Source organism: Zootoca vivipara, chromosome 15, assembly GCF_963506605.1.
Source record: "Zootoca vivipara chromosome 15, rZooViv1.1, whole genome shotgun sequence".
In the NCBI taxonomy this organism is placed as follows: Eukaryota; Metazoa; Chordata; class Lepidosauria; order Squamata; family Lacertidae; genus Zootoca; species Zootoca vivipara.
Window position 1 is genome coordinate 13,868,463 of NC_083290.1, and position 25,695 is coordinate 13,894,157.

Consider the following 25,695-nt stretch of genomic DNA (forward strand, 5'->3'; position numbering starts at 1 on the left):
CCCTGCAAGGTAGGTTAGGCTGAGAGGCACTGAGTGCCCAAGCTCACCCAGCGAACCTCCTGGCTGAGGGAGGATTTGAACCCTAGTCTCTCCCAGGTCCTAGCCCGCCACTCTAACCACTACACCACACTGTCTCACATCACCTTTTTCTCCTAAGCTAAAAAGTTCCAAATGTAACTGGTGACAGTGACACAGCTCAGCAAAGCTGAGTGATGCTCACCCTGTGTCTTCCCTTTACTCACCAGGTACGGCTCTGTGGTTATTTCTTGGGGAGTCTGTCGGTGGAAGGTCCTCTGTGTCACCCTGGGAGAAGCAGAAATGAAAGTTGGTCCCTCTCCAGGACACAGGAAGAGGGATCAGAAGCCTGGGCTCTGGGTGCCACCTGCCTTGCTGGTCTGGTCAGCACTAGGTTCCTTCCTCTTCCTTTTCCCCACAGGTAAGCTGCTCATGTGGCGGGGAAGTTGTGGACAGGTGTGCAGATGCCCAGGTAATGGCTCCTGTCAGACCTCTCTGTTGTTTTCCCCTTGATGGCTTTTGTTGGCGACTGGGATTATGAGCGGCTAGCAGCTTCATGCTCAGGGTTGCCTGTGAATTCTAAGAAACAACAATAACATCAGGAAACACAACAGGGCAGTTTTGAAGAGTTCAGTCCGCCATCTTGATTCAAAATGGTGTCCACTTTTAGGCAAACATAGGTTCCTTGATCTCAGGAAGCACCCTGCAAAAGTTATGGTATTTTAAGAGGCGTCCTACTGCACAGAGAACAAACACCTTTCCAAAATATTGTTGCAGGTCGGGGGGGGGGGAGGCAGATTCCCTTAATTCCTGGGTGCCAGATCCTCCTCATAATTCCTGGATTTAGTAAGGGTCAGAATTAATCAAGGCTTGATTCAACTTTTCCAAGCACTGAAACATAACTAGATTTAATTAAAAAAATAATTCCTTCCAGTAGCACCTTAGAGACCAACTAAGTTTGTTATTGGTATGAGCTTTCATGTGCATGCACACTTCTTCAGATACCTAGATTTAGTTATGTTAAGGAGCCAAGCCAGCTCTGCAAAGCTAGTTGGATGGGCCATTAGGTAAAGGTAAAGGGACCCCTGACCATTAGGTCCAGTTGTGACCGACTCTGGGGTTGCAGCGCTCATCTTGCATTGTTGGCCGAGGGAGCCGGCGTACAGCTTCCGGGTCATGTGGCCAGCATGACAAAGCTGCTTCTGGCAAACCAGAGCAGTACATGGAAACACCATTTACCTTCCCGCTGTAGCGGTTCCTATTTATCTACTTGCATTTTGAGGTGCTTTCGAACTGCTAGGTTGGCAGGAGCTGGGACCGAGCAACGGGAACTCACCCCGTCACAGGGATCCGAACCGCCTACCTTCTGATCTGCAAGCCCTGGGCTCTGTGGTTTAACCCACAGCACAGCGCCACCCGCACCCCACATTAGCAGATGACAAATGCCAGTGATGGACCATCAAGGAAACCATCAGAGGGCAAGACTGGCAGGCAAGGGGGGCCCTTCTTCGATGGGTGCTAGTGGGCAGAGGCAAAGGCCAGGTTTAGGTTTCAACCTTGAATGATGTAGGCTGGGGGAGGGCCTTAGCAGTGAGAAAGAGAGGAAAGGTCATAACTCTGTGTAAGTTGGGCATGACAGGCTGGAACTAAGAGACACAGAGGATGGCTTTTTGCTGTCCCTTTGGGCCCTTAAGACCCAAACTGGATGGGAATGCTCTGCAGTCTGGACTGAGGTTGCATATATGTGTAAATAAAACCATATATCATGAAGACACTACCACCTCTGCTGTGCCCAATTTCTGAAAGAAACACAAACCCTGGGTAAGTGCCTGGAACCCCTGAAATCTCACACCGCTCAGAGATAGGGGTAGCATCATCATGTAACAATATATAGCAGGGAAACAAACAGATAAGGGTGATACTTGCAAATCTTTTAAAAATATGCCTTAAATCTATAGGGCCCCAAAATATGCCTTCAATCTATAGGGTTGAGATCACACTACCTGCTGCCCAGACAACTCACCATGCAAGGGAAGTTGTTGGGGTGTGTGTGTGTGTCGCAGGACACTTCACATCTAGGATGGGGAATTTAGAAGTTGTGGGTATGGTTTGTTTTTGAAATCCCCAAGTGCTTTTTCCACCTTTAGATTTGGGCCAAGGCTAGTTACACTGCATGTTAATACCGTAGGCGAGGATCAGGTATCTAATCTGCGTTGTTGAGTGACCTTAAATACGTATCATCCTCAGCACGGAGTCATAAAACCAGTTCTGTCCCAGAGAACCCACCAACCACATCACGGCTTCTGCTTAATCGTGAAGCTCAAAAGCTGTGTTTTTTTGGTACCACAGCATTGTTATACGCTGGCTGCGCAAGCCCTGAGCCCTTTCAGCTCAGACTAAAACTGCACTCCTGTACGCTGGGGAAGGCTGATGGTGAGGGATGATGGGAGCTGGAGTCCAACCACATCTGGAGGGTTACAGGGTCCCCATCCATGAATGGACATTTAGAACTGATCTGTGTGGTTAGAGCATCTGCTTTGCAGCAGGTACCGGGTTCAATCCCTGGTGGCAGGTGCGTCTGGGAAAGAACCCTGTCTGAAAATCTAGAAGGATGCTGCCAGTTGGTGCAAACAGTACTGATGCAGATGGACCAAAGATCTGACCTCAGTATAAGGCAGTTTCCTATGGGTTCTGGGTTCCTAATGGGTACAAGTACAAGTGCTCAGAATTGCATCATTAAGTGCGTATACGGGGGTGGTATTCAATCTGCCTTAACTTTTAAATTTTCTCCATTTCAGCCGGTGGCTCTGAAGTTGCACAGGTGCCCGTTCCAGGTGAGCTCTTGTTGCGAAAGAGAAACCAGCGCTTGAAGCTGCGTCTCATAGATCACTGCAGGGATCTGGGAAAAGGGATTCCTAAATGATTCCTGGGTTGTTGCTGAATCCCTGCCCATTTTAGCTTCCTCCTGCAAGCTTCAAGCTTGTGCCCCTCCCATGGAGCCTATTGGACAGTGTCCATGATATAATGGGCAGGCCTGTTCCCTGGCCAGTGGTGGCTGGTGCCCATTTGTAGGGTGGAAGGCAGGGAGCCCCACAGTAGGTGGCGCCAGAGGCAAATGATTGAGTCAGAGCCAATGGCAGGCAGAGCCAACTCATTCCAATTTTGTCCCCATCCTCCGCCCTTCTCAGGGCTGGAGTCAGGTGCAGGCCAGGACGAAAGTAATAAGTCACCAATGCCTGTGAAGTTAACTCTTCATTCAAGTAGACCAAAATACAGCTCAAGGCTAGAAGTCTCAGCAACCCTTCCTGGTAGGTCTTGCCCTGATGACACAGTGGTGAGGACTGAAGCTCCCTGCCTCCCCAGCCCTCTCTAAGGCTCCTCCTCTCCTATGCAGTCTCAAACTGTGTCTGCACACAACTAGTTTCTGCTCTGCTCTTTTCATTTCTCTGTGCGTCCTCAGAGACCAGGGAGGAGGGGTGATGATCGCAGCAGGAGGGGGAGATTCCCTGGACTCTTCAGCCTCCTCTTGATCTCACCCTTCTGCAGCCTCTGCTTTCACTTCGGAGTCTGAACGGCACTCTGCCACAGACTCTCCCTGCTCACTAAACCCTGTTGCCTCTTCAGCTTCTGACACCTCCCAGTCTTCCCCGTCTTCTCCCTCTGACTGCTCATTGTCGTCCCGCCACCACTCCCCAGGCTCTGAGCCTTCTTCCCTTGGGGGGTTCCCTATCTGATGCCTCCCACCCCTCCTCTGCATCCAGCCAGTCCATGACAGCCCTTCTGAGTTCCACAAGGGCAACGCTGGGACTAAGGAGGAGGAATGTGGCAGGCAATTCTACACCGTGGGCTGCAGGCAGGCAAGGGAGGGCAGGTGGAGCTTGGCGGGGTGCCATCCCATTTGCTCTAATGGACCGGCCTCGTTCTTCCAGAGGTCCGGCTAGTCAATGGGCGCAGCCGCTGCCAAGGACGCGTGGAGATCTTCTACAACAACACCTGGGGCACGGTGTGCGACGACGACTGGGACATTGTGGACGCCAACGTGGTCTGCCGCCAGCTGGGCTGCGGCCATGCCATCGCCATGCCGGCCACCCTCTCCTTCGGCCAGGGGCGTGGGCCCATCTTCCTCGACAACGTGGACTGCAAAGGCAGAGAGGCAGCCCTCAGCGAGTGCAGCAGCCACGGCTGGGGAATCCACAACTGCTACCACTACGAGGACGTGGCCGTCACCTGTAATGGTACAAAGGTTTGGGTCTGTCTGGTGGCGGTGGCAGGAGGGAGAGGGGTGAAGCAGGCTTATTTACTGCTCAAGGTGGGACACATGGTTCTCCCATCCTCATTTAATCCTCACAACAACTCTGTGAGGTCTTCGGCCTGGAAGCAATGCCTTATGAGGAATGGCTTAGGGAGCTGGGTATGTTTAGCCTGGAAAAGAGAAGGTTTAGGGGTGATATGATAGCCATGTTCAAATATATAAAAGGATGTCATATAGAAGACGGTTGTTTTCTGCTGCTCCAAAGAAGCAGACACGGAGCAATGGATTCAAGCTACAAGAAAGAATATTCCACCTAAACATTAGGAAGAACTTCCTGACAGTAAGAGCTGTTTGGCAGTGGAATTTGCTGCCAAGGAGTGTGGTGGAGTTTCCTTCTTTGGAGGTCTTTAAGCAGAGGCTTGACAGCCATATGTCAAGAATGCTTTGATGGCGTTTCCTGCTTGGCAGGGGGTTGGACTGGGTGGCCCTCGTGGTCTCTTCCAACTCTATGATTCTATGATTCTAGGTAGGTTAGGCTACAGGAAGTCAGTGACATGGCCAGAGGTCACCTAGTGAGCTTCATGGCCAAGTGTGGGATTTTAACCCTGGTCTCCTAGGTCTTTGCCTGACACACTAACCACTGCACTACACTGTCCTGCAGGGGAAACCACTAAAGAACCTTGTGTATCTTAAACAGGCTGGATAGAAACATAAAAAGCAATGGTGGTAATAAAATTGCATGGGGATTAAATGATATTTCTAAAGAGAAAAGTCGTATTTATTTATTTATTTATTTATTGAATTTATATACCCGGAGGTCTCAGGGAGGTTCACATAAAAAGATCACAGTATAAAAAATAAAAATAAAAGCAATAGCCCAATAATACCCCCCCCACCAAAAAAGAGCCACATTTTAAAAGGGTATGGGATGTTGATCAGGTAAACCCAAGGCCTTGGTTAAAAAGGAACGTTTTTGCCTGGTGCCTAAAGGTGTATAACGAAGAATTCCACATTTGTTTGACTGCTGTTTTGATTTATTACCTCCCCCAGCACACACACCATGAGATCACAGGTAATTTAAAAATACAATATTAAGATTAGTTATGGTTACAAGAATAGGGTGGGCACAAACACCCCAGTCTCTGAATGCTGAAAGACTTCCAGGTTCAATTTCCTTGGAATGAATGTCAGTGGGGGACTGTGGTGTCTTTAGGATATATGGTTTTATTTACACATATATACCACCTGAGCATAGGATGGAGGGGGCTCCTCCTCTCCAGGGTCTTTCCCATGCAGTCTCAGGCTGGGTCTGCACATAATCACCCTCTGCTCTGCCCATTTCATTTCTCTGCGTGTTCTAAGAGACCAGCAGGAGGGGAGCAGTAGGAGGCTGAGAATCCCTGGCCTCTGCTTCTGCCTTGAAGTCTGAACTGTGCTCTTCCACAGCTCCTCCTGTTCACTAAACCCTGTTGCCTCTTCAGCCTCCGACACCACCTCCTTTCAGTCTCCTCCTCCTTCTCACCATCCCACCTCCAATCTTCTGGCTCTGAGCCTTCCTCCCCCTGGGGGTTCCCTTAGGAGTTCCACAGCTGGTTTCTCCCACCATTCCTCTGCATCCAGCCAGTCCATGACATTTAGACACCATTTAAATGATATGAAAGCCTGCCTCTAAGTTGTTTACATAAAATATTCATCAGAAAATAGTGATGAAATCAACATACTTTAAAGACGAGCAGACATTTGTTAAAAGTGAAATATAGATAAAACCAACAGTTATATAGAAAAAACAAATGTACCTAATAAAACTACAGGTGTGCCTGAATAAAAACGTTCTTAGCTGGTATCAGAAACAATAAAATGAAGGAGCCTATTGTAACCCACCCTGAGACCTGTTAGTGAAAGGCAGGAAATACTAATAAATATTACTACTACTACTAATAGGCAGTCAAATGTCATCAACCACAATGGATTTATTTAACAAATTACCGTAATTGAACAAGTTGACTGGCCCTGCTTAAAAGGTTGGTGGTATACTTTATTTGCATGCATAGCAGAGGGCAAGCAGATACTGTTGATGGAGATGATTGGCAGACATTCATCCTTCTGTTGGGTTGTTTGTTTTTGCAGAGCTGTTGCCCACCCAAGCATCCAGAGGACCAATCAGCAAAGCAGCCACCGCCTCGTTGCAAAACGGGGAAAGTGAGTGTTTTTTGGATTCACACGAGGAGCTGTCCTCAGCTAACACGATTTGCAATAGCTACACGATACATGTACATAGTATCGCTGTTATTCATATCTTAACTTATAATAAAATTGAAAGGTCTCATCAAGCTGCAGTTCTTATGACTGCCAACAGGTGGCGCTGCAAACTGCAGTGTGATGAGAGGCTGTTGCTGCTACTGGTTGCCTTCCTCATCGCTGGTTACCAGGTGCTGCAACTGCAGGAGGGGGGATGAAGGAGAGAAACTATTTGTCCCCTTTTCCCTGCTGTAGCAGCCGATGCCACCGCCATCACCAATAATGGGGAAACAAAGGAGAGAAAGTCCCCATCTCCTTGCTCCCTGCAAGGCCCTTTCCACCTGGCCTAGGGGGCAGAGCCCACACTCACCAGCCCTACTGAAGAGGCTCCACATGAGGCCGGAGGAACATCACCCGGCTAACGTTTTGTTGATTTATTGACTTAATATGCTGTAAACCACTTTACAGAGACGCAGTTGGTGCTGTGGGTTAAACCACAGAGCCTAGGGCAGGGGTTCCCAAACTAAGGCCCGGGGGCCAGATGCGGCCCAATTGCCTTCTAAATCCGGTCCGTGGACGGTCCGGGAATCAGCATGTTTTTACATTAGTAGAATGTGTCCTATTTAAAATGCATCTCTGGGTTATTTGTGGGACATAGGAATTCGTTCAATTCCCCCCCCAAAAAAATATAGTCCGGCCCCCCACAAGGTCTGAGGGACAGTGGACCGGCCCCCTGCCGAAAAAGTTCGCTGACCCCTGGCCTAGGGCTTGCCGATCAGAAGGTCGGCGGTTTGAATCCCTGCGATGGGGTGAGCTCCCATTGCTCGGTCCCAGCTCCTGCCAACCTAGCAGTTCAAAAGCACGTCAGAGTGCAAGTAGATAAATAGGTACCGCTACAGCGGGAAGGTAAACGGCGTTTCCGGGCACTGCTCTGGTTCGCCAGAAGCGGCTTTGTCATGCTGGCCACATGACCTGGAAGCTGTACGCCGGCTCCCTCGGCCAATAGAGCAAGATGAGCGCCGCAACCCCAGAGTCGGTCACGACTGGACCTAATGGTCAGGGGTCCCCTTACCCTTCACCTTTTAAACCGCTTTGAGATTTTTTAATAAAAAATATAAAGCAGTATAGAAATTAAAATAAAATAAAATAAAATAAAATAAAATAAACACCTGCACTGTGGCCACCACTAAAATGCAGGTTCCTTTCTTGGGCTTAGTGGAGGCGGGCTGGATGACCCCCGGGGAGGGGGGGGCCTCCTACAATTTGTACCCTGACTCCCCCTATCCCTCTTCCAGGCGATGGGAGCATCCGGCTGGTGAGCGGCGCCAACACTTGCCAGGGCCGGGTGGAGATATTCTACAAAGGGAACTGGGGCACAGTGTGTGACGACGACTGGGGGCTGAGCGATGCGGCCGTGGTGTGCAAGCAGGTGGGATGTGGGCACGCCGTAGACTACAGGACCAATGCCTACTTCGGCTACGGCACGGGGCGCATCCTCCTCGACAATGTGAACTGCGACGGGAGCGAGCCGCACCTCTCAGCCTGCTACAGCCTGGGCTGGGGCATCCACAACTGTGGTCACCACGAGGATGCTGGTGTCATCTGCTCAGGTGGGTGGACCCCTTAGGGCTTGGGAAGGCTGGACAGGCGAAGGGGGCAGCTGCCCTCTGTGGGAAGTGCTGTAGCCTAGTGGTTAGAACATCTGCTTGTAGGCAGTCCCCAGCGACATCCCCAGGTAGGGCTGGGGGGGGGGATCCTGCCTAAAACCCTGGGGAGATGCCAGTCAGTGTAGACAAGACTGAGTTAGATGTATCTATAGTCTGATTCCGTGTGAGGCAGATTCCTGTGAATGCCTAGCAAGGCATTGCAGAACCAGGTTGGATAAAAATCAATGATTAAAAAAAATGGGTTTTTAAAATTTTAAATCAGATTTTTTTAAAAAAGAAAATAAATCAAATTTTTAAAATAAAATGCTTTTGGATGAAAAATCTTTTTCTTTATATTTTTCCTTCACTCTTCTATATAAAATGAATAAGAATCATTTATGAATAAGATATGAAATGGGAGATAAAACGTAATTCTATGATGTCTAGTTAAGATTTGGAAATGTTATGAGTTAATTATTAATAAGGATGGAAGAAGGGGAAGGGAAGAAGTTTGAACGAATAAGATGTGATAATATTGTTCTGCATTTTTGTTTTTTTTTTATTTATTTTCTTTTTCCTTTTTTTCTTCATGTAAAACCTAATAAAAATTATTCAAAAATAGAAAGAAAGAAAGAAAGAAAAAGAAAAATCTTTCCAAATATAGTTTTCTACTTAAGCTACTTTATAGTCCAAAGGCTATTCATCAGGAAATAAGGATTTGTTTTAAGTTTTTCATGTGTGCTAAAACTCAGTCTAAGTTTTTTTAAAAAACATTTAACCACATCAGTTAACAAATATGGATACATATGCTATAATGTTATTGTTTTAGTCAAATAAATTGTTTAAATTGTTATTTAAAAAAATGATTGTTTTTCTCCTTCCAATAAAGTACAGCAGAAAAGTTGTCCAGATATAAACAGTTAACATTAAACCTTACAATAATTTCATAATTATCTATGTATTTCTAATAGTATAACCAAATCAGTAATTTTTGATAGAACTGTAAAAACTGCTCTGAAAATTTATTATTCCAAAAATGAAACCTTCATTTGGTTGTAAATATTAAGATTATACCAGCAAGAATGAGTCTTTCTGTAAAAAAAATAAAATAAAATTAAATCAAGTCATACTGACTAGTGATTTAAATCTATTTGATTTAAATCAAATCCACCCTGTGCAGAACCTTGGAGAGCGCCAGGATTTGCTCCCATAGAGTTGGAAAGGGTCACAAGTGTCACCTAATGCAAACCCCTACAATGCAGGAATCTTTTTGCCCAACGTGGGCGTGGCGCTCGAAGTCACATGACACTGAGATATAGAGTCTCACGCTGTACTACATGGGTAGGCAAACTAAGGCCCGGGAGCTGGATGCGGCCCAATCGCCTTCTAAATCCGGCTCGCAGATGGTCTGGGAATCGACATGTTTTTACACGAGTAGAATGTGTCCTTTTGTTTAAAATGCATCTCTGGGTTATTTGTAGTAGTAGTAGTAGTAGTAGTAGTAGTAGTAGTAGTAATGTTTCTACCCCACCCATCTGGCTGAGTTTCCCCAGCCACTCTTGGTGGCTCCCAATCGAGTGTTAAAAACAATACAGCATAAATTTTTTAAAAAATCTGCCTTCAGATGTGTGGGGCCTGCCTGGTGTTTTTACATGAGTAGATTGTGTGCTTTTATTTAAAATGCATCTCTGGGTTATTTGTGGGACATAGGAATTTGTTCATTTCCCTCCCCCAAAAAATATAGTCGGCCCCCCACAAGGTCTGAGGGACCCCTGCTGAAAAAGTTTGCTGACCCCTGCTCTACTAGCAAGATCTAGGGATGGAACGAGGCCTTTCATCTTCCCATAGGCCAGGAAACTCATCCTAGGAGCCACCCCTTTCCCTTAAAAGGGAAGGGACGGCCTTAAAAGGGCAATCCTCTCCAAGCTTTCCGGGGAAAGCCCTCTTCCCAGGGAACTCTGGGAATTGTCATTCCGTGAGGGGACTAGGGGACGTCCTAACAACTCTCAGCATCTTTAACGAACCACAGTGCCGTGGACTGGCTGGATGCAGAGGAGTGGGGGGGGAGGGAACCCCCAGGGGAAGAAGGCTCAGAGCTAGGGAAGTGGTGGTGGGACAACAATGCGTGGTCAGAGGAAGAAGAGGCGATGAGGAGGTGTCGGAAGCTGAAAAAGCAACAGGGTTTAGTGAGCAGCAAGAGGCTGGGGCAGAGAGCTGTGCAGAATCTGAGGCAGGAGAGGAGGGAGATCAAGAGGCAGAGTGGAGGCAGGCTGCTGAAGAATCCAGGGAGTCTCCCCCTCCTGCTGTGAACAGCTCCTCTTTCCCCTGATCTCCCAGAACATGTAGAGGGGTGAAGAGGGTGGAGCAATGAGAGACTAGACGAAGGAGCCTAAGATTGCTTGGGAAAGACCTGGCGGAGGAGGAATCTTAGCGAGTGGTGGGAAGGCAGGGGACCTTCAGTGTTCAACTGCCTCATTGGGGCAAGACTTACTGGGAAGAGCTGCTGGGAATCTCTAGGCTTGCACTGTTTGGGTTTCTTGAATAAAACATTAAATTCACTGACTTGCTTTGATTGATGACCTATTGTTGTCTCTTTCCAGGTCTCGGGATGACCACAACCACCCCTGTCACCACCTCAGTGGCTCCCAAGTATGAACAGTCATTCACTGATATAGCCACAGGTAAGGGAGAACCTGCTGTTTCTAATCCCACCCACCACAAAACCCCAACGGGGACAGTTTATGTTTCCATGACTTCAAAGATAATAGGAGCACACTTGTGTTACCTGCACACCTGGGACAATGCTGGTTGCGATCATAGATTGGTGGTGGAGAACTTTTGGCCTGTGGGGACCTAGTTAGATCCACCAGGCTTCAGACCCTAACCCCACCCCTGTCGTAGATGCACAAGCCAGTTCTCCATTCCAACCCCAATCTGGTGAAATGGGAAGAGAACCATATTTGACCCATTGTTACTGGGGAGGAGGGAAACCTGAAATGAAACTTTGCATTGTGTAGAAATATAGTGTTATAGGTCTGGTGGGTCAGTCTGGATGATACCTGTGGGTCCCTTCCAGGCCTGTGATCCTGTACCTAGTGAGGTTTAGAGTCTAGTAGAAGAGGCTGTTGAACCAGTCAGACGAGTTTCTTTGTAAGATAATGGCCTGAGTTTGGCCAGTTGAGTGCTGCCATGTACATGTCCAAAGAGGATGCTCTGTTGCCATGGAGACAACCTCACCTGTCTGAATGCCACCTCCTCCTAGGATGGAGAACAGCAGGCCAAGGGGGGCTTTATGTGGGGGCCGGGGAGAATGTTTTGAACTGCTGCTGGAAGCTGGAGATACAGAGACAGGCCTTGATCTGTGCTGGACCCCAAACTGTGAGTTTGGGGCTTCCCTGGAACTGAATGAGGAAGCAAGATCTGGTGGGGTGTTGATGCTACGAGCCCTTCCATCCTTTGCTCAGACTGTATATATGTGTCAATAAAACCATATACCCTAAAGACACCACCATCTCCATTTTGGAAAAAATATATATAATAAGAATAATATTGGAGAAAACTGGGTATTGAAAACTGCTTAACCTAAATCATATATCCCAGTTTCCAGCGGCCCTTTAAAGTACGCTTCACGCAGAGTATACGCAGTCAGAAGTCGACCTGGCTAAGAAAACACCACCAAGAGCGTAGGGTATTGTTGCTGTTTAGTCGTTTAGTCGTGTCCGACTCTTCGTGACCCCATGGACCATAGCACACCAGGGTATTATCTCCCTTATATGAAACCCCTTACTAACTGCACACTTGTAAAAGTATACAGATGAAAATACAAATGGTTGGGTTTCTTTAACTGAAAAACAAACTGATTCTAAAGAGACTTTAAAGTAAAGATAAATGCTTTCTCTCTTAGCAACTTTATCTGCCCACATTCCAACCTTCAAACCATTCCAAACCTCCCACAAACTCCCACATAACTCCCATTAAACTACCCAAGAATTAACAGCAAACTAGCTTTATAACTAATCAACTCTTATACTAAGATTCAACTGGGAATCTCTTAAACTGAGAATTAAATCACACTGAGAGATATTTAACTGAGAGAGTGATCTACTAAGAGATACAGAAGGCTTTCTGGCAGAGCCTTATAAACAAGGAGCAGAGCCCACGCCTGTGAGCAATTAACAGAAGTCACCGGCACCTGTTTCTCTTAAACAGACAGTATTTACATTAGACCGGCTCTAAAGTAACTTGACTATTCAAAAAATCCAACACTCCATTGACCTTCATTCCAAGGAAACCAAACCCTAGGAAAGTGCAGGGACCCCGGAGTCTCCCACCGCTTGGAGATTGGGGTCCAGATAGCTGCAGATCAAACCTCTATTAAAGGACTGGCAGGAGAGGTGCAGTTAAAAACATAGTCCCAGAAGCTGAGGTCAAAACACAGGGTTGCCTTCCTGCCTCGTGGCTTCCCTGTCTGTGCCCAAAGGCAACTGGTGGGATGTACTTGGAGGCCGGATGTGGTGATGACAGGATATGTCTTTTTTGCAGTCACAGATGGTCGAGATCAGCCTTCTCCTGAGACTGAGATGATGGTGACCTCAGCCCTTCTCATGCTAGAAAGAAGAAGTAAGTGTTTATGTGCCCTTTGTGGTCATCCTGGAGAGAAGTGACTAGTGGGGTGCCGCAGGGTTCTGTCTTGGGCCCAGTCTTATTCAACATCTTTATCAATGACTTGGATGATGGGCTTGAGGGCATCCTGAGCAAGTTTGCAGATGACACCAAATTGGGAAGGGTGGCTAATACCCCAGAGGACAGGATCACACTTCAAAATGACCTTAACAGATTAGACAACTGGGCCAAAGCCAACAAGATGAATTTTAACAAGAAGAAATGTAAAGTACTACACTTGGGCAAAAAAAAATTGAAAGGCACAAATACAGGATGGGTGACACCTGGCTTGAGAGCAGTACATGTGAAAAGGATCTAGGAGTCTTGGTAGACCACAAACTTGACATGAGTCAACAGTGTGATGCAGCAGCTAAAAAAGCCAATGCAATTCTGGGCTGCATCAATAGGAGTATAGCATCTAGATCAAGGGAAGCAATAGTACCACTGTATTCCACTCTGGTCAGACCTCACCTGGAATACTGTGTCCAGTTCTGGGCACCACAGTTCAAGAAGGATACTGACAAGCTGGAATGTGTCCAGAGGAGGGCAACCCAAATGGTCAAAGGCCTGGAAACGATGCCTTATGAGGAACAGCTTAGGGAGCTGGGTATGTTTAGCCTGGAGAAGAGAAGGTTAAGGGGTGATATGGTAGCCATGTTCAAATATATAAAAGGATGTCATATAGAAGAGGGTGAAAGGTTGTTTTCTGCTGCTCCAGAGAAGCGGACACGGAGCAATAGATTCAATCTACAAGAAATAAGATTCCACCTAAACATTAGGAAGAACTTCCTGACAGTAAGAGCTGTTCGAGAGTGGAATTTGCTGCCAAGGAGTGTGGTGGAGTCTCCTTCTTTGCAGGTCTTTAAGCGGAGGCTTGACAGCCATCTGTCAGGAATGCTTTGATGGTTTTTTCCTGCTTGGCAGGGGGTTGGACTGGATGGCCCTTGTGGTCTCTTCCAACTCTATGATTCTATGATTGAAATAAAGCTTCATCAGAGATGTAAAAATCTGCAAAGAAGAGATTGAGAGAGCTGGAGGTTGAGGGGACAGTCTCGGTGATGGGAAAGTGTTCATTTCAGACAATGTGAAAACAGACCCAGGAGCAGGAAGGATGAAGCCCTGGTGTTTCCTCTCTCGTCCCATAACATCCGCTATGTGTCCATATAAATAACAGGGAACCTGAGCTCTCCTGGTGTTGTTGCACTACGATTCCCATCAGCCCCAGCCAGTGTGGCCAGCAGACAAGGATGATGGGAGTTGCAGTTCAGCAACACACTTAGAGCCACAGCCCTAAGGTTTCTATAGTCCCTCTTTCCCTGTTTAGGCAGCCTCTATTTCCCATGTCCTTGGTAAACCACTGCCCCTGTTTCCACCTCCATACATTATGCTGGTGTGAGTTGCTAGCGCTGAACTTTCTCCAAGTCCCAGTCCCTATTCTCTGCATCTCTGAAAGGGTGGGAGGAGGCGGCAGGTGCATGTTGTCTGCTGTGCACACAGTTGCATAAGTTTGTGCATGGGCACTGAGGCCCCTTGCTTAGAATCATAGTCATAGCATTGTAGAGTTGTATTCCCTTCAATGCAGGAATATGCAGCTGTTCCATACAGGCATCAAACTTGCAACCTTGGTGTTATTAGCACCACTCCCTAACCAACTGAGCTACCCAGCAACTCTTGATACAGGCTGTTTCTAAAACGACAGAATTCATGAGGGTCAAGGCCCTCTTGCCAGTACTCTTGCCACTCTCTGAAAAAGTGAAAGTGGGGGGATAGAGAGAGAGAGAGAAACAGGATCCGGAATGTCCACAAGGTCCCAAATCAAAGGAAAAGTGGACATGGGGGGGTGCCCTGCCATGTGACATCATAGAATCACAGACAGGCATGTAGCAAGGGAGGGGCGAAGGGGGCGGGCCGCCCCTAGCTCCACTCTGGCAGGAGCAGTGCGGGGGCAGCACCCCGGCCCCTGGCCCGCCCCTTGCCTCATCCACCCGAGCAGGAAGATGCAGCTCGATCGCGGTTTGCCACCGCCGCCGCCCGGCGGCAACCCACTCCGTAGCGTGCTCTGCTTCAGAGAGCGCTGGCTGAGCAGAGCAGCAGCGCCAACCTGAACGGACAGTGCATGTGCGGACATGCGCAGTCCATCTGGGCTCGTTCTGGCGCCCAGGAGGTGCTGCCCCGGGCAGCCAAGCGGCCCCGTTCGCCACTGATCACAGAATCGTAGAGTTGTAGAGTTGCAAGGGATCCCGAAGGTCAGCTGGTCCAATTCCCTTGCAATGCAAGGATCTCCACTAATGTATCCCTGACAGATGGCCACCCAACCTCTGCTTAAAAACCTCCAAGGAAGGAGAGTCCACTACCATCCATAAGTCACTACGGCCTCTTCTCCCCTTCCCTTTTCTGACCAGCAGGTGGTGGCATACGACTAGCAAACGGGAACAGCAGTTGCCAAGGGCGGGTGGAAGTCCTGTACGGGGACTCCTGGGGGACGGTCTGCGACGACGACTGGGACTTCCCCAACGCCCAGGTGGTCTGCCGGCAGGTGGGCTGCGGCTCGGCGGTGGTGGCCACCGTGCTGGGCTACTTCGGCTATGGCACCGGACCCATCCTCCTGGACAACGTGGACTGCGCCGGCACAGAGACTGACCTGTCCGACTGCTTCAACCTGGGGTGGGGGCAGCACAACTGCGGGCACCACGAAGACGCCGGCGTCATATGCAGAGGTGAGAGGGGCAGGTGGCAAGGGGTTGTGGTTCCATTGTAGGGTTGGAAGCACCCCACCCCCCGGGTGCAACCCCATGCTATGCAGGAATCACAGCTATTGAATCCCGGACAGGCAGCTCTCCAACCTCTGTTTAAAAACCTCCAGCGGATCAGAGAATTTTGGGAGATAGAAATAACCTGGTGTTATAAAACGTAACACCTACTTCTGACAAACAAATTTTGAGGGACGCGGGTGGCGCTGTGGGTTAAACCACAGAGCCTAGGGCTTGCCGATCAGAAAGTCGGCGGTACGAATCCCCACGATGGGGTGAGCTCCCGTTGTTCAGTCCTTGCTCCTGCCAAACTAGCAGTTCGAAAGCACGTCAAGTGCAAGTAGATAAATAGGTACCGCTCTGGCGGGAAGGTAAACCGCGTTTCCGTGTGCTGCTCTGGTTTGCCAGAAGCGGGTTAGTCATGCTGGTGGCTGGCCACATGACCTGGAAGCTGTCTGTGGACAAACACTGGCTCCCTCGGCGTATAGAGCGAGATGAGCACTGCAACCCCAGAGTCGTCCGCGACTGGACCTAACGGTCAGGGGTACCTTTACCTTTATAAAATGTAAACAGCGCAGGTTCCCCTGGGATGCCTCCAAGCTGTCAGTCTTTTGCAGGAGGGAGTTGTGTGTTTATCAGAATCTTAGTTTTGAGTGATTAGAGGGGACCAAAGTTCTCTTGTCACCCCAGCACAACAAATCCAATTAAAACACACACACACTCAGTGACCTCCCTGGCTAAGTGGGGGGGGGTCTCCCAGGTCCTAGTACAACTCTAACCACTACACTGCACTTCCCAGTGCCTTTCTGTGTGGTGTGTGTGGGGTGCGTGTCTCCATGCTGTTAAGAAATGTACCCCTTGCTTTTTTTTCCCTGGTCCCAGGTGCAGACGAATCTGGAGATCTCTTCCAAGATGACCCTTTTGCCACCACCACACCAACCACCACACGTCCCAAGGATGGTATGTGGGGCACAGGCCCTCTAATCCCTGATGTTTGGCAGGAACGAGGCAAGAGGCTGCTCTAGGGCAATATTTCTCAGGGGGCAGCACTACGGTAACAGAAGAGGGGTTGTCTTTTCTGAGCACTGCCTTTACGGCTGTTGCTCAGGAAGGAACGAGCATGTCATGCTGCAAGGCAGTGTTGCAGCATTTCATAGAATCATAGAGTTGGAAGGGACGCCAAGGGTCCTCTAGTCCAACCCTCCACAATGCTGGAATACAACCTCTGGTTTAAAACATCCAGTGAAGGAGAGCCCACCACCTTCCGAGGGAGTACTGTCAGAAAGTTCCTTCCAGATGTTTAGCTGGAATCTCCTTTCTTGTAACTTAAATCCATTGGTTCAAGTCCTGCCCTCTCGAACAGCAGAAAACGAGCTTGCTCCAAATAGCCCTTCAGGTATTTGAAGATGGCTATCATAACATCCGCTCAGTCTTCTCTTCCGCAGGCTAAACTCACTCAGCTCTTTCAACCATTCCTCACGAGGCTTGGTTACCAGACCCTTCATCATCTTGGTCTCCCTCCTCTGCCCCCCTTCCAGCTTGTCTATATCCTTCTTGAACTGTAGTGCTCAGAACTGGTCCCAGGACTCCAGGTGGGATCTGACCAAGGCAGAATAGAGCAGGATTATGACTTCCCATGATCTAGACCAGGCTTTCTCAAACTCAGCCCTCCAGATGATTTGAGACTACAATTCCCATCATCCCTGACCACTGGTCCTGCTAGCTAGGGATCTGCCAAAGTGCAGAACCTTACATTCGTCCCTACGGAAATTCATTTTGTTAGTTAGTTTTGGCCCAGTTTTCTGATCATCTTGGTCATCTTGAATCCCAGTTCTGTCTTGTGCAGTATAAGCTTTAAAAAAACAACACAGTATTTTGATGGATGAGGTGCCTTTGCTTGATCAAACACAAAAGTTGAGTCCCCGGCCTGAAAATTACACAGGCTTCTACAGAGGCATTCCCTTGCTTAGCTTTACACATACACAGAAATTAAGTCACATTCTCAGAGGGAAAGCGTGCCTGTGTTATTCGAGCTGGATGCCTGATTCAGCGGGAATAAGAGGGTACCTGCGTACCTGCTCTCTATCGGGCTCGCCTGAGGCTGAGTTTTTCCTGCACAAGCATTCTTGACACGTCCTTAATACAGTCTGAGTAAGCAGATTCTCCTAATAACCTTAATGTACTCTGAGTCACAGGAATCAGAAGATTCCCTTTACAGTAGGTGGGTGAACAGATTTGCATAAAGATGCCGGAGAAATTATTCACAGCCAGAACAGTACACCGTCCAGAGGTGCGGTGGACAGACTCCTCTTTGGAGGAACTCTGAGCTTGTGCAGAGTGTTTTATTGTCTCAGCTGAGGAGCAACAGGGAAAACTGGGTGGTGGCCAGTGGCACAGCCATTGAGTTGGTGGGACACAGATTTTTTTTGGGGGGGGATTCACTTAAGCCTCGTGAAACCCGCCGCCCTCTGTTTCCCCTATTTTCAGGCTTCCTCCGCCTGGTCAACGGGAGCCACCGCTGTGAAGGGCGGGTGGAGATGTTCTACCTGTCTCAGTGGGGGACGGTGTGCGACGACGCTTGGGACCTCAAGGACGTGAAGGTGGTGTGCAGGCAACTGGGCTGTGGGGGGGCCTTGGCCGCCTGGGGGGAGGCCCGCTACGGCCAAGGGACCGGCTACATCTTCCTCGACAACCTCAAGTGCAAAGGCGACGAGAGCTCCCTGCTGCGCTGCTCCCACATCCGCTGGAACGTGCACAACTGCGACCACTCGGAAGATGCAGGAGCTCTCTGCAGGCTCCTGTGATGCGCCGGAAGGTACGGTCTGAGCCAGGCCCTGATCCAGGCAAGGGCTTGCATGCGCTTCCCCTGTTCCCAAGGAGGCTTGCATGCAGCTTATCAGCTAGCGTTGATGGGTGCTATCTTAAGAGAGCTGGTCAGGAACCAGACGGGGAGACGTCTGGGTCCAAAGGGTCAGAGGCGGGAGGGGGGTCTGCTTGGGGGATCCTGCTCCTCCCGTGCCTCCTCCTTGACCTCGGGTTCCAGGTCTAAGCAGGGGTCGACCCTGACAGTCAACTCTTGCCTGTAACTGCAGCGCCACCAGAGCTGCGAGTGGCCACAGGGTGGTATTTCAAGTCCACGTGGATCAGGTGACTTGCCTGGTTTGCTAAGCAACACCTCTGTTTCAATAGGGACAGAATTAACCCTTAAGGTACAAACGGAATGACCTGTGCTGCTGCGCTTCCAACACAATCGACTATAGGATTTCTGGGCTGTGCAATTATAACTGGGCTTGTCAAATATATGACTTGCATTAAGTTATTTATTTGAAAAGTCAAACGTAAGCGCGTTAAATAAATAAATAAATAACGGCTTAATGCAGAAACAGGGTGGGATGGATTTATCAGTGAACCTAAGGCTGGGAATGGATGGATTAAAATGAAGAAAACAACAATTAAAAAAATTGATTTCGGTAGGTGCTGTTCAGCAGAAATATGCCAATAGGCTAGAACAGGCACGTCCAACAGGTAGATTGAGATCTACTGGTAGATCACTGGACGTCTGTGGTAGATCACTGGTAGATCACTGGCTCCCCCTAAAGAAGCTCAACAACTTTGACTCCCCTAAAAATAAGCTCAACATTTTTGCCCTGCACCCCAAAGCAACGGGGCTTTCCTTCTCCCTATAAAAAGCTCTACAAGTTTGACCTGAACCCCTAAAAAATGGGCCTTTCTCCTTCCTAAAAAAAGTTCAAGAATTTTGACCTGAACCTCCAAAAAGGGGCCAATTTTTTAACTCTGTGAGTAGATCACGGTCTCTTGGGAGTTGGCCACCCCTGGGCTAGAACTTCTCAGAAAGCAGCATTCCTATTTTAGAATATAGCGACACTCAATTCATGCTGGGGTTATGTTCTGGGGATAATGCATAAAGCCAAAATCACATATTGTGTTTTCAGCGGCAGGTGGGGTTTCCAAAGTCCTTTCCCCCGGATGACCTCTGTGAGGGATTCCCAGTTTCCCACCCCTCACTGCTTTAACAACAGAGGCTCTCCCTGTGCTTCTCTACAAATGGGAGAAAACCTCCAGTGTCCCAATTGGACTTGTCTCCAGGGTACCTCAGGGCTCTGCGTTCGAAACCTATTGCCACCAGTGGGGTCTCCCTCCCATGGATCCCTACTGCTACAATTTGCCTCTCCCTTAGGCAACTATGTGGCTCCCTTGGCTTCACTAACCAGCCCTTTGTATGACAGGAGAAAAAGCAAACAGTTTCCTCTTCCACAGGAAAGCTTTGTTCTCGCCTCTTAGTCACACCTCTGAAGGTACTGAGACACTGCCGAGTCAGTGAACGTTTAGGCACATTTAACTTTATTATTTAACTTGAAAACATGGATTTCTCTGGTTCTTAAAAGTGCATATCTTCTTTTCATATAATACAGACTTGTTAATACATCTCCTGCATCTTGGTAATAACGGTTATAACCTTTCTTCCCATCCACCCAAACCTAACCTCCTCCTCCCTCTCTAACCGTCCACCCCCAACTGCCTTTTAAGGGTTGTTCCCCCTCCATTTAGAACGAGGTCTAGCTCCGCCTCCCAGGGAACACCTGTCTATCATGGGAGTGATAGGTTAACCCATGATGAACAGGAATCATCATCAGGCACTGTCAGGGTGTGTTGTGACTACTCTTGAGTAACGACCGTCCACATGCTTGTCTTTCAGACGTTTTTATTGGTGCACATTATTTACAGTGTAACGGGTTGCTCATTTCATGTCTACCCGCTCGAGTCAGATTCCTGCACTACCCCCTTCCGCGTTCGGGACCAGCATAAAAGCCTCGGAACTGAGAAGCGCCTCCCTTTCCTCCTCCTCCGCAATTCCGGCATCGGGGGGGGGACGGGTCTTCTGTCTGACCTATTCCTGCCCACTCTTTCCACCTTCCTCTCTTCCTGCCCTTGGAGCAGGGGCTCTTTGATGTTGTCAGAGCCCTGGCACTCCCTCTCCGTTTCCTGACTCACCCCTTCAGACCCCTCGCTCTCATGACTGCTGGGAGACGGACTGCTTCTGATGAGGGGGGAGGGTTCTCTATAATCCCTCCCCCTTACAGGCACTATTCCACCACAACCTCCCCCTTTAAATATTATTTTTCTGGGGGGAGGCAAGTGCATAAAGCTGAATGTGTGCAAGTTAAATGTGCCTAAATTGTGAGTTGCATGTGGCCATATCATCTGAAGAGCCTTTGCAAAATGTAAAATGAAGCTACCTATTAAAAAAAAATTAAGTGGACTCTCAAGCATTTTGCAAAAGAAACACCAGGCCCTGTCAGACAAATAGGACCAGACACAGGTCTGGGATTGGAGGCGGCAGATGCCTTTGAGTTTGGCTACCTCCCGCCCTCCGTTTTAAACAAAAAGCTTGTTTCGGGAGCGGCCCCTGCCTCCGCTGAAATTAACCGGGCAAAACTTCCTCTTTCAGACGGGTGTCGCCAGCCCTCGCGAGGACAGCGCTCCAGCTGTGGGAGCCTCGGCTTCCTCGGACGGTGGCTGAAACCTTCTCGTTCCAATGGTGCCTTTGCGGCCTTTGTGTGTGCCTGTGTACACATGTGTAAATCTCTGTATGAAAATTGGTGTACGTACCTGACATAGAGAACACCCTCTTCCCCACTACGGCAGCCAGGAAGACTGCTTTTCGCTCGTCGCCTCAGTCAGGGGGTGGGGGACCCTTTTCATCCCGAGGGCCGCATTCCCTCGTGGAGCAGCCTGCCGGGGGTCAGGTACCGGTGGTGGGGCAGGGCAGAGACAAAAGGGGGAGTGACGACGACAAAGGACAGGATTCTTTCCTTTGTCCAGCAGGCTGTGTTCCAATGGTGCACCAAACCTGCCAGAGGTTTCTACACCTGCGTGTACATTTCTCCATCATCCAGCGAAGCAAGCAAGAGGTCAGATCATGACTTAAGGACACATTGTGGCCAGGAAAAAGCACTTGAGGACGTAGAGCAGGCATATCCCCAAACTTCGGCCCTCCAGATGTTTTGGACTACAATTCCCATCCTCCCCAACCACTGGTCCTGTTAGCTAGGGATCATGGGAGTTGTAGGCCAAAACATCTGGAGGGCCGTAGTTTGGGGATGCCTGACGCAGAGGGAGTCCCAGGCCACACCCACAACACCATCCATCGAAAGCACTGTTTGACACCTCTTCAAGGAGTCATGGCTTCCCCCAAAGAATTCTGGGAGATGGAGTTCATTCAGGGTGCTGGGAGTTGTTAGAAGACCCTTATTGATCTCAGACCCTCCAAGGGTCCCTATTTTCCAGGACAGTCTTAGATTAACAGAAGCCACCCCAATTTCTGATCTGATCCAGGGATGTCCCACTTTTCCTTAGGACGTCCCTATTTCCATCAGAGGAATGTTGGAGGGTATGTGCCAGGTGTCCCTAAACTGCGGCCCTCCAGATGTTTTGGCCTACAACTCCCATGATCCCTAGCTAACAGGACCAGTGGTCAGGGAAGATGGGAATTGTAGTCCAAAACATCTGGAGGGCCGAAGTTTGGGGATGCCTGGTTTGCGCCATTAATGAGTCATGGTTCCCAAAGTGGTTTAACGGTCAATCGCTCTTCGTGGGCAACTCTGGGAACTGTATCTCTGTGAGGAAAATGGGGCCCACCTAATAATTCCCAGCACCCTGAACAAACAACAGCTCCCAGAATTCTTTGGGGGAAGCCATGACTCTTTGAGGTAGCATCATAATGCGCTCTGTGAGGGGAATTGGAGGGTAGCCTGACAACTCTCTGCATGCTTAACCAGCTAAAAAATTTCCCCAAAGAAAACTGGGCGCAGTAGTTAAGGGTGCTGGGAGATGTCAGGAGACCCCTAATGCCCTCACAGAGATACAAACCTCAGAGCTCCCTTTGAAGAGGGTTTGATTGTTAAGTCACTATGGGCAAGACATTTTGTCACCTGTGGCAAACTACCAAATGGTGGCCAATTCCCTGCCAGGGAAAGAGGGGAAGAAGGGGTGAGTCAAGCTCTACATCAGGAACAAGGGGGGGGGGTAAAGATCTATATCAGTATCTTCTGCCCCTGTGGATCCTGATGCCTGAGGTGGTTGCCTCACCTGGTCTCATGGAAGGGCCGGCCCTGACTATGGGAACTGTAGCACTGTGAGGGGAATAAGCACCTCCTTAACAAACTACATCTCCCAGGATTTGATGGGAGTTGAAACCATTTTATCGGGAATAATCTCCAACACGCGTCCAGAATGAATAGAAGGAAAAACACCAGAAATTTGTCTTTGCAACAGCAAAGGAAAGGAGATGCTGGAGACTGAACCTGGTGACTTCTGCATGCGAAGGAAGGGCTCTACCACGGAGCCCCATCGTTGCAGGGGGTTGGACTAGATGACCCTCGGGGTCCCTTCCTTCCAACGTGGCAATTCTGCAATTCCCCTGAAAGGAAGAAAGGGTTAAAGCCCCTTTGCAGTTTTGGGTGCTCCGAATCTATGGAGGGAGAGAAAAGAAACATGCCCGTAAGCTCCGCTTTCCTCTTCTTAATGCTTATTTAGAATATCCAAAGCTAAGCAGACACATATCCTCCTTCCAGGAAGCAACACGCAGGCTCAGCGGTGGAATTATAATTCCATTCAGTTTATGAAACACCTTGCAGGCGAGTCTCAATGTGATTTGCAAACCAACCATGAAAGCAACGGAAAAGAAAATGTTTTTTTTTTAAACATTACAAACAGATAACTAAAGAGAGGTCTTAAAAAGCCACATGCCTAAGGCAGAGAGCTTTCTTTCCATCCGGATAGTTTCTGGAAAGCATAGATAGAGGGCGCCAGTCATATCTTGATGAGAATTCTGTTCCACAGAAGCAGGGGCCGCCACGCTGAAGGCCCCGCCGCAGCGTAGGCTTTTGAGATCTTTGACACTTGCAGGAGAGCGACCCACGCTGGGTGTGTAAGGGATAAGGCGGACCCTCAAGTCACCAGGTCCTGAAACAGTGTAGGGACACTGTTTGAACCCGGCCGCATGGCAGACTGGCAGCCGGTGCGAATTCCGCAGGCAGGGTGTTACAACCTGGCAGGAGTTTGCCCCCCCCCCCGCAAGCAATCTACTGTATAGCCCTCCTCTTCTGCAGCCCCTGGATCAACCTCTGCTGTCTGAGTGCTCCCTCCATGATTACTCAGAAGCAAGCCCCTTTCAGGTACCCAAGACTTACTGCCAGGTAAGTGGGCACAGGACTACAGCCTTATTCATTAAAAAACAAAAAAAATCCTCCTTAACGTTTGGTGCTGGGTTCTCCACCCCCCCCCCTCCTCCCAACCCACATATAAGAAAGCATTTCTGTTGTGTGTATGTAGAAGTTAATTGCTTTTCAGTCACCCAATGTAAGCAATGTCTGCGGCAAGAAATGGCCGCCTTAGCAATAGGTAATCTGAGCCAAAGGGGGGGGGGAGATGAGAGAAAGGGGGATTGTTGCTCATAGTGCAGGATTGGCTCAGAATAAAGAGCTAAGAGAAAAGCAAAGCCCCCAGCCATGTAAATATATGTAATTTGGGTGTGGGGGGGGACATGGGAAGGGGAAATGGGGGAGAAAGTGTTTGTATAATTCTTTTGTTAATATTTTAGTGTGCATATTCCAGGATGTCATTTTTTTCTTATATGTTCTTTTTGAATAAATAAAAGCCCTTTCAAAACTCTCTCTTGCCCGGTTTCTCTCTGTTTAAAGACACGGCGTGTGTTCGCATTAGTGCTATTTTAGATTTTATCACGTCTGTATCGCATCTCATTTCCAAGGAGTTCAAAATGGCATGCATGTTTCTCCCTCACCCCACAACAACCCTGTGAGGTAGGCTTCAAGGCAGTGGGTCAAGCCCAGGGTCAGCCAGGGAGCTTCATGGCCGAGTAGGGATTTGAAGCCTGGACTATACCAGGTTCTAGTCTAACACACTAACCACTGCACCACACTGGGTCTCTCAGCATAGACCACGGTGAAATTGCGGCCCTCCCGCCCACATTTCAGAGCTCTTTAGTTATTATTTTATTTATTCATTTGCATCCCACTTTTTTCTCCAAGGAGCTGAAGGTGAATAAAAAAATTCCTTCAGTAGCACCTTAAAGACCAACTAAGTTTTTATTTTGGTATGAGCTTTAGCTCATACCAAAATAAAAACTTAGTTGGTCTTTAAGGTGCTACTGAAGGAATTTTTTTATTTTACTTCGATCCAGACCAACACGGCTACCTACCTGTAACCAGAGCTGAAGGTGAGACAGACATGGTTTGCCAGTCCTCATTCCATCCCCAGAACAACAACCTTGTGGCAGATAAAAGACTTATTCATGTAGCGCATAGTTAAACTTTGGAACTCCCTCCCACAGGAGGCAGTGATGGTTGCCAACTTGGATGGCTTTAAGAGAATTAGACAGATTCTTGGAGGAGAGGGCTTACGAAGGGAGGGCTTAGCTCATACCCTCCAGCATTTCTCCAATAAAAATAGGGACATAATAATAATAATAATAATAATAATAATAATAATAATAATAATAATAATAATAAATAGTTACACCCTGCCCATCTGACGGGGTTGCGCCAGCTACTCTGGGCACCTTCCAACATATATAAAAACCTAAGAAAACATGAAACATTAAAAAACGTCCCTGTACAGGGGTGCCTTCAGATGTCTTCTGAAGGTTGTATAGTTACTTATCTCTTTTGCTCGGGGGTCACTTAACTCCATGCCCTCCAACAATGCTCTGATGAAAATAGGGACATGGGTGGCGCTGTGGGTTAAACCACTCAGCCTAGGGCTTGCCAATCAGAAGGTTGTTGGTTTGAATCCCTGTGACGGGGTGAGCTCCCGTTCAGGGGCGTAGCCAGGATCAAAACTAGGGGGGGGGCAAGCCATGGTCGTTCAGGGGCGGGGCCACGAAGTGGGAATGTGGGCGGGGCTACAGGGCCAGCTGGCCTGACGACATTGTGGCGGCAGCAGTGGCAGCGGCCACCTTGTGCTTCTGGGGCTGGCAGCATCGGCGGCTACCCGGCTTGGCTGGAGAGGACGGGAGGGTCGGGCAGGCGAGAGGGGATTGCAGGGCGGACGAGGGCAAGGCAAGGCAAGGCACGGCACGGCCGCAGTCACG

The 25,695-nt window shown here is 48.8% G+C and overlaps 1 protein-coding gene across 1 annotated transcript; it reads left to right on the top strand.

Moving 5' to 3' along the window:
- Positions 1–318: 318 nt before the first annotated feature.
- On the top strand, positions 319–18,367 carry SSC4D (scavenger receptor cysteine rich family member with 4 domains). Its single transcript, XM_035139844.2, has 10 exons — positions 319–436; positions 2,814–2,849; positions 3,945–4,250; positions 6,395–6,466; positions 7,801–8,115; positions 10,752–10,832; positions 12,694–12,771; positions 15,219–15,530; positions 16,446–16,523; positions 18,051–18,367. Exons 1-10 carry the CDS (start codon positions 319–321, stop codon positions 18,365–18,367), a joined length of 1,713 nt encoding a protein of 570 aa, XP_034995735.1.
- Positions 18,368–25,695: the final 7,328 nt, after the last annotated feature.